This window comes from Cucumis melo, chromosome 4 (assembly GCF_025177605.1).
Source record: "Cucumis melo cultivar AY chromosome 4, USDA_Cmelo_AY_1.0, whole genome shotgun sequence".
Classification (NCBI taxonomy): Eukaryota; Viridiplantae; Streptophyta; class Magnoliopsida; order Cucurbitales; family Cucurbitaceae; genus Cucumis; species Cucumis melo.
The window spans coordinates 14,241,928-14,251,445 of record NC_066860.1 but is presented as its reverse complement, the minus strand read 5'-3'; the positions used below and the strand labels follow the sequence as shown (position 1 = coordinate 14,251,445).

At 30.0% G+C, this 9,518-nt stretch overlaps 1 protein-coding gene and 1 long non-coding RNA gene across 2 annotated transcripts; one reads left to right on the top strand and one right to left on the bottom strand.

Moving 5' to 3' along the window:
• Positions 1-1,016: 1,016 nt before the first annotated feature.
• On the top strand, positions 1,017-1,910 carry LOC103489880 (ethylene-response factor C3-like). The gene has a single exon (XM_008449210.3). It carries the CDS (start codon positions 1,127-1,129, stop codon positions 1,796-1,798), a length of 672 nt encoding a protein of 223 aa, XP_008447432.2. The 5' UTR covers positions 1,017-1,126; the 3' UTR covers positions 1,799-1,910.
• A 5,659-nt stretch (positions 1,911-7,569) lies between these two features.
• Positions 7,570-8,911, bottom strand: LOC103504246 (uncharacterized). Its single transcript, XR_007820494.1, has 3 exons — positions 8,846-8,911; positions 8,456-8,612; positions 7,570-7,828 (listed from the first exon to the last, which is right to left on the bottom strand). It is a non-coding gene; the product is annotated as an uncharacterized LOC103504246 (long non-coding RNA).
• Positions 8,912-9,518: the final 607 nt, after the last annotated feature.

The window sequence follows — 9,518 nt, the reverse complement described above, 5'->3', positions numbered from 1 at the left end:
AACACTATATTAGTTTAATTTATCCTTATGTGATCTATTACGGTGCTCGTCCCAGGTCCAGCTTCTAAGTCAATACCGTAAAAATTTCTACTACTCCTCTAAATATTTATTTTCAATTATAAAAACATGTTTAATCTTGTTTAACCTCACGTAATTACCCAAGGATGTTAACATGACAATGAATAATTAATCGTACCTATTGAAAATTTTCCTTTTTATTATAATAAAAGCATAGTGCTTACTTCGACGGTAATACAATAAATCAATAGTAATATAAAAATGGGCTTCATTTGATTGAGCTTGTTGTTTACTTGTGTCGTGTAATTGTAGTAAACTGTATCCTACCTCTTAATTCGTAATAAAATACACAAATAGATTGAAAAGTGGAGATTTCTCAATTTGAAAATTACACGAGATCTATTATATTTATCTTTAATATTGCCATTATCTAGTATTATTTGATAGTACTTACTCTTGTATGATTAATTACTCTTGTATTTATTACTTAAGATGTCATGTAGCAATATAATATGATATTGATTTATTTTGTGGATTCCATGTTATTTTGAAGTTGTATACAATCGGAAGAATTGGAAGTAATACTAAAATTAAAATTTCCCATAAAATATCTGTGAACGCCACGTAGACCGCCAAATTTCACAAACTATTCCGTTGAATGGATGATTCGGACACTTAATTTTTTTTCCAATAAAAAAATATGGAGAATGGGTCCCACGAGCCGCCGGGTCTCTGGCGTTTTCTGAGCACGTGACCCAGTTACTCGCTCGTGCTCTTCTTATTTTAATTAGTATATTTACTTTTTAAATTTTTTTTTTTTTCTTTTTTGGATGAGTTGTTAAAATTATATTTTTAAACATTATATTCCAAAAGCTATTTGTTTTTCATTCTTCAAATTTTAAAATATTGATAAATCCGCCCAAGTTATTTAACTAAATTATTTTCGTGGATCGAAATTCTTCATTTATTCGGTTGCTATATATAGGGCTAAATATTCAAATTTGTTTTAAAGCAAAGAAAACAGAGCCAAAAAATAACCACCGCGACAAGACCGTGAAGATCGAAATCTCCGGTACCGTGAAGATCGAAATCTCCGGTTGAACTCCAAATGGAATCCTCTTACTTTTCGTTTTCCGATTCAGATTTCTCGACGGAATCTTCATTCGGATCAGTTGAATCATCGTTCTCATGGAGTGAATTTTTCTCAATCCACAGTGCCCTAGAAAACTCAACCGGAGTCGAAGAATTTCTCGGGAATCAAAAATCGGAATCGGAATCGAAAATCGTAGTGAAAGAAGAAATCGAAGTGAATTCGATTGATTTTAAGGAGGAGAAACAGAGGAAGACGACAGAGAAGAATTACAGGGGAGTGAGACGGCGGCCATGGGGGAAATACGCGGCGGAGATTAGGGATTCAACGAGACATGGAGTTAGGGTTTGGCTTGGGACTTTTGATAGCGCTGAAGCTGCTGCTTTAGCTTATGATCAAGCAGCATTTTCGATGAGAGGAACAATGGCCGTGTTGAACTTTCCGGTGGAAATGGTGAGGGAATCGTTACAGGATATTAAGTATCAATTGGAAGAAGGATGTTCGCCGGTTGTAGCCTTGAAGAAGAAACACTCAATGAGAAGGAAGTCGGTGGCGGCGGCGGCGACGGCGGCGGTGGAGAAGAAGAAGATGAAGAAAAAGAACAATGTGGTGATTTTGGAAGATTTGGGAACAGAGTATTTGGAGGAACTTTTGATGTTAAGTTCATGTGAGAGTATAAATCCTTTTTAATGTATTTTTTTTCCATGAATTTGTGAGCTTTACCATAGAGAGAGAGAGAGAGAGAGAGAGAAAAAATGTAAATATATCCCTTTTATTTTTTATTTTCAACCATTTTCATTTACTTGTGAAGGTTAAAGATTTGAGGGATATAAAGTATATCAAAGTAAAGTGAAGTTGATGATAGTTAGTAGAATGGTCTTAGACCATCAAATTTTACTTGTCGAACAATGTAATTTTCTTGTTTTGTTTGTTCTTCCCTTTCTTTTGAGATATAAATAATTACAAATTTAAATGATAAGTTTGGTCTCTAAACAACTTTGTGTCTAACGACGACTCCGACTTATCATATAAAAGAAACTTAAAACTTTATTGGTGTATTTAAATTTTGTTTTATTGAATTCATAATTTTATTTGTGTTATTTTTAAATATAATAAAATTAACTAAAATATTTATAAAATAAAACTAAATATTGTAAGATGGATTGTAATAGACCAATACAAACTACTCTATCTATCAATAGATACATGAGTGTAATATTTTGCTATATTTATAATTATTTTTAGAAGTTTTGTTATTTAAAACAATTTTTTCTTTTTTATATATGTTATCTAATTGAATTTATGTTTTTAATTTTTGTTTGGTAGATGTATAATTGATCTTTAAACTTAAAAAGTGTCTACTACATAAGTTAAGACTTCTAATTTATACAGAATATGTTGACCATGTTCAATTTCTCTCAGAATAGAGATAGGATTTTTTTTTTACTTATTTTGAAGTATAGTCCAAATATATGCACCAACTTTTTCTTCCATTTGTTAAATCAAATCCCATTATAGAATTAAGGTTGAAACATAGTACAACTACATCCATTACTTATTTCTTTGGTCTTTTGTTAATTAAATTGATCGCTACATCTGTTGTTCCATTCTAATAGAGGTTGAAACCTAGGCCAATAACATAATCCACCCTCCACTATCTTTTTTTCTCCTTTTCATAACATTTAATATTTGGGAAAATCACGTATATATACACCATCAATTTTAAGTTTCAACTTTTTATATCTTAAAACACATTTCATTCTGTAGGTCCATAAAATCCCCTTGTTAGCTAAATGAAGATAAATGAGAATCAAATTTATTTTGGTTTAATTTGAAATGTTCAAATTGATTATAAGGAATAAATTGTATATGATACAATTAATATAATGTATTTGATATATTATAATATAAAGTTTTTATGAAAGAAGTTAATATTTGAATATGATTCAAATAATAATAATAATAATAATAATAATAATAATAATAGTATGAATAAGACTCATAAATAAACTATAGGTTAAATTTAATACGAATTCGATTCATATTAAAACTATAGATCATATGAGAGATCTAAACCATTCTTATATTATATATGATATAATATAAAGTTTGTATTATATGAGATATAATATAGATTAAATTTATATTAATTTTATCTTATTTTAATTAATATAGTTTTTTAAATAAATAGATATGTGGGAAAGAGGGAGAAATGTATTTTGATAACTTTCTTCTCCATATGAATCATTAAGATTTTTTTCTTAAAAAAAAAGGAAGATTAATTAAAGAGGCTCTTTTTTTTTTTTTTTAATTAATTGATCTCTCTGCGTTCCAAAAGATAATGAATTCTCTTAAATTTTCCTCACCAAAATTACAGAAGCCCATAACTCTTTGTGGTTACCTGGAGAATAACGAGGAAGACTTCGTGGTACTCTTGAAAGCTTGGAAGAAGAGTTCTTTATGGATCTACAAATGTTAGTTTCTTTACACCTTTTCCTCCATATAAGCATGCTTAGGTTTTTTGTTTTATTTTTGAATTTGTTGGTTTTACAAATTGAATTTTACTTGCACGACGATCATACGCTTCCGCTTTGAAAATTGCATTTGGTATTTATTATGTTGATATAAAGTTGATCAGTACTTGTATTTGTCATCATCTTCTTGTCTTTCATCTCTTTTAATTATAAGAAGGGTAAAATGTTTTTAAACAAATTTAGATATTCTATTTTCCATACCAACAAAATAGTCTAAAAATCTTGTGCATTTTGAAAGAAATCTCCCTAAATCTCAATATATTGTTAAATAAATAATAAAATATTCTATAATATAAATTAAATACGAAGATGAAAATGGTAAAGGTAATCAAGTCTTGTGTTTTTTTAGATAAAAATTGTTGAGAATGAATTTTGTACTTCTTTAGTTCTTTGGATGTTGTATGTTGAACTGAGAGTTGACATCTAAATGTTGAATATAGAATGTTATAGTTTGGACATTTAGATTACATTTCAGTTGCTTGAAGATGAAATTTCTGTTTGGAAATGGAACGTTAGGGTTTGCAATTTGTCAGCTCGAAGATGAAAGAATGAATTTTTGTGGTATGAGGATGGAATTGTAAGTTTATGAAGAATTGTATTTTGAACTTGAAGATGGAAGATGGAGGATTGGAGATCGTGAGCTTGAAGATGGAAGGAAGGCTTAAAGATTGTGTGCGCTTGAAGACAAAGGGTCTGCATGGGTTGTTTAAAAAATGTCTTGGGTAGTGGAATTGTGTTATTGCATGGCTTCTAATGCAAGTTCTTATTAAAGTGTAATTATATATTCTTTTAGTTATAGAAAGTAGCTGAGGGACTATATATTTAGGGGTAAGATGGACTTTTGTCAATATCTATTTATTTTATTTTTAATTTGTTTTGCCATTAGGTTTGCCTTTTATCCAAATGAAAACTTGAAAAATGCTATTTTTTTAAAAACAAGCTTCTTAAAACCATTTTTGCCAGGTTTTCAAGACTTCATTTGGTTTTTGACAACATCGATAAACATAACAATCAGGCTAAAGTATTAGGAAATGTAACACAATGCAAAATAATTTGTAGATATAACAAAATTTGGATTCAATATCTCGAATCTATTAGTGATAAACTATTGGTGGTAGGAGCTTATCACTAATAGAAGTTAATCAATATTAGCAATAAAGTCTATCATTGATAGATTTTTCTATATCAACAGTTTTTGAAAATATTGTTATACATTTGATTATTATCTCTAAAAATGTTACTCAATACAATTATCCAAATTTAGGGAAAGAAAAAGAGTGTCTATATGTTTAATTTTCAAAAACAAAAAGCAAAAAGCCGACTTGTTATAAAATTGGGCGTTAAAAATTTTGAACATGTAAGAGATATAAAACACAAATTTTAAAGTATAAGAATTTATTACATTTATACATATTTAAAGTTCATAGATGTATTAAACACAAAATCAAATACATCGTGTTTTAAAATTTAAGGATTAATCTTATAGGTTTTGATTTGTTTTTTTATAGCATATATCATTACAATAACCCCATGGGCTTTTTATTTGGAGTATTTTTAAAAGTAATGTTTTCTTTAAATTATGACAAAATATAATAGTATGAGAAGTTATTTCAGAAATGGAGTATAACCTCAAACTATCGTAAAAAATAAGATTGTTTGAGGTACACGATTTCCATTAATAAAAATCACCCATATAATACTTTATTTATCCCACCCCATTTACGTTTACATCTTCTTCTCCGAGGAGTTGCAGTCGCTGGCGATCACTTTCCATCTTCATCTCCATCTAAGCGTCAAACCTTAATCGCAAGTCACACCTTTTTGCTTGGCTTCAGCCGCACGTCAGTCGCGCCCTCTCCTCTATCACACATGTTGTCCGTCGCTCCGGCAGTTTGATTGCCATGTAGGAGCGGAGTTGTGTACCCCGTACACAACTTCAATCCCTTGTTGTGGACCACGCTCACGATTTCGTCCCGTAGATGTGTACCCGGTCCATGATTTACCCTAGTGGTGGATCGGGTACACAGTTTCGCTACACAATTTTAGACATTTCTTTTTGGCCTATCCCAACTTTTGACATTATTTTTAAAAATTACATTATTAGAAAATATCTTTTGTTTAGTGGACATCCTATATTTTGGTAGAGTGGACATCTAAATTATCGTGCTTGTTTTATGATATGCTAAGACATCTTAGCATCCAGAGATTCTCGAGCATCTAAGGATTCACATGTAGAAGGCACATAATCGAGAGTATTAGATGCCCTCTTGAAACATGGATTTTTTAGATTTTCAAGTTGAGGGCATTCTCATTTTACTTTATCCCCTTCCTTTTTTTTCTTTATATTACTAAAGTCTTTAAAATGATTTATACCAATTTAATATAATACATAACACTCTTCTTTATTAGCATTACATAATTAAAATAAAAAGGTAATTTTCATAAATGTAACAAAACACCCAACTTTTTACGGCCCGTGTAACAAAGCCTATGAAGTTAGTTATTTTTTAAATATTTCAGATTTTCCCTTTCATCTTTCTTCTCCTCCTTATTGTAATTTCTTTCCATGTCTTCTTTTCCCTCTTCTTTTTTTACGTCGTTTAAATTTGAGTAACCAAATCTAAACGACCGTGTACAAAAAATAGCACAATTTAAAAGATCATGTATAAATAATCTTGAAAAAAAATCATTTAGATTAGAGTAACCAAACGTAAACGATCGTGTAAAAAAGGTAAACGATCATGTAAAAAAAATAAATCATCGTGTAGACAAATCTAAACGATCGTGTACAAAAGGATTAAAAAATCGTTTAGCTAAATCTAAATGATCGTGTACCAAAATTTGAGCAAAATCTAAGCGATCGTGTACCAAATTTTGAAATTTTTTTTTTTTGATTTTGGTCCAAATTTAAACAATCGTGTAATCAAATTTAAACGTAACCAATTTAAACAATCGTATAATAAAATTAAACGATAAAATTGAAAAAATAAATTGTAGCTAAATCTAAACGATCAAATCTAAACGATCGTGTACCAAACAATAGCCAAATCTAAATGATTGTGTACCAAATATATTATACACGTTGTTGACGGCATAGTTGACGGAACATTTTTGGTATTTTCTACGATGGGCCTGTGAGCTTTTACCATTTTCAAAATTGTTTTATACAGTGTAAATATTTTACCGCTTTGTTATATTTTTTAAAAGACCATAGAATAAAAGTGATCAACCATTAATATTGAACTTTTATTTTGTTATACCCTGGTTGTTATTTGTTTTTAGCTAGACATTCAAATTTAAATTCAAATAACATTTATTTTACTAAAAAAATATTAAATGATAATATATATTATTTTGTTAATAAGCATAACATATAAAAATAATATAAATTGTATCAATTTAAAAAGAAATTCAAATGATAAAAACAAGGGAGACTTTCTTAACACTACAAGAATTTTGGCCTTTAATGTCGGTTTAAAACCGACATTAAAGGCCTTTAATGTCACTTGGCAACCGACATCTTTGTGAGCGTTATTAAAGGTCTTTAATGTCGGTTGGGCTTTAATGTCGGTTTAAAAACGACATTAAAGGCCTCTTTAATGTCGGTTTAAAAACGACATTAAAGGCCTTTAATGTCAGTTTTCAACCGACATCTTTGATGGTGTTATTGAAGCCCTTTAATGTCGGTTGGGCTTTAATGTCGGTTTAAAAACGACATTAAAGCCCTCTTTAATGTCGGTTTGTTAGTTTTCAACCGACATCTTTGATAGTGTTATTGAAGCTCTTTAATGTCGGTTGAACTCTGATATGTCGGTTTAAAATCGACATTAAAGCCTAGTTTTTTTATTCATTTTTACAAATTTATTTTTATTTAATTGTTACATTATTGTCCTATAGACCGACATTGGGTCAATGTAGATTAATATGTTTTTCACACGCCAACAAATCAATGAAATTCATATTATGTTAGAAACTATAACATTTGTCTTTTACATTTGAATACACAAAATAAAATATTAATATTATGTTTATATATACATTTCTACAATAGTACATGAAAAAAAATTCTAATACAAGAATTAAATAATTAAAAATCCTAAATGCCTTCTCAGTCTTCAATTTTCAACGGTCGCTTGACCATTTCTACACAATCGCTTAGCTTTCAACCCGATATCACTTCAATTATCTACAAACAATATCCAAATAAACCATTTATATGAATAACAAAGCTGTTTGAAGTACTGAAATTGCAGAAAAGGATGAAAAGTTCTTAATATTGCCCACCAAATGAATAATCAACATTTTTTTACATAACATTATTATGAAAACCAATATCAATCTATAAAGAAATAAGCAACATCAACACAATAAGCTGAAAAGTAAAGCTTATTGTAGTCCAACGTAAGCATAAGTAGCGCAAAGAAAAAATGTCCCTTACGTCACCAATGGAATTTCATTCCAAGTAAACATAAACATCATTAAAAATTAACTAAAATAATAAATAATAAACAAAACCAAAGAAAGAGTTTATGCTGAACTAAAGATCTCTTTTGTTATAATAATATAGATGTTTTAAACTTTTGCTGAAGCAGATATGCAGAAGCTTGACTTTCTAGTTCCAGTCCCAAATTATACATCATAATAAGACCAGAAGTTGCTAGTACTTTTCTCATCATTATATCCACATGTTTTTCTAAAATAATAAGAGCAATGAAAGAACAAAAGCAAGTGTCATAATGGACGAGCTAAAGACATAATGCTTAAGAATTGAATAAAGTAACATGGCTATGTAAAATCAACCTGTAAGACTAACCTGGATCAGGATGAAGTGTTTTTGGGTCACCGGGACCAACCAATATATTAGTGACACCAGTCATTTGAAAAGACATGTAGGCATTGAAGTAATACGGAGCAAACATAACCACAGAATCCCCAGCATCACACAATGTAAGAACAAGGTTAACGAATGCCTGCAGTAAAATCAGCACTACATTTTACCATAAGAAGACAATCAACATAAGGAAGTGTTCCAAAACGAAAGCTGATAATATATGCAAGCGTTAACCGAGTTTTTCCTTTGTACTTCTAAGCCAATGAATGATAGGATGTCTAATAGATAAGTAATGCTGCAACTTAAGCTGGCCATTCTTGCCAGTTTTGATTCATTATTATAAAAAAATTCAATGATTTGCACTATCATCACCTGATTTGCACCGGCTGTAACCATCACAGAGGACTTGTACAGTTTATTTTCCTCATTCAACTGCAAAACAAAAAACAATGATTTAGTAAGTCCATGACTGTCTGGTTCCATAATATAAACAAGAACACAATTTCAGAGAGAGAACAATCCTGTCATGTTAAAGAATGAGAATTCAATATCTTACTTGTGCACCCTTCAAGAGGGTCTCTTCTGTAAATCCTCGGATATCTCATTTATTCAATGAAATTGTTTCTTATCCAAAAAAAATAAAGGAACAAGAAAGATATCGATATGAAAAGTAGACAAGGTCAATCATTTCAAGATTTCAGAAACCAAGCAAAATGATAAGTTGAGCAGAGCAAAGAAAAACGACTTCTGGTAGCAAATTCACAGATACAGGATAGGATGCAGTCAAATAGAGAGCTACAAAAGACAAGGAGAATTTGAATTATGTTTTGCATTTCAGTTAACTGGGGAACCTAGACCCTATAAGAACGTATTACGAATGAGAGATGTGAAATTAACATTGCTGTATGTTGCGCATTTCAGTTAACTGGGGAACCGAAACTGACAAGGAGTCTGCAAATGTGATCATTCTTACCTAGAAAAAGAAATTTGAACCTCTTTTGTATATTCCCTCATAATATCACAAGGAAGTTAAGTATGTGACCTT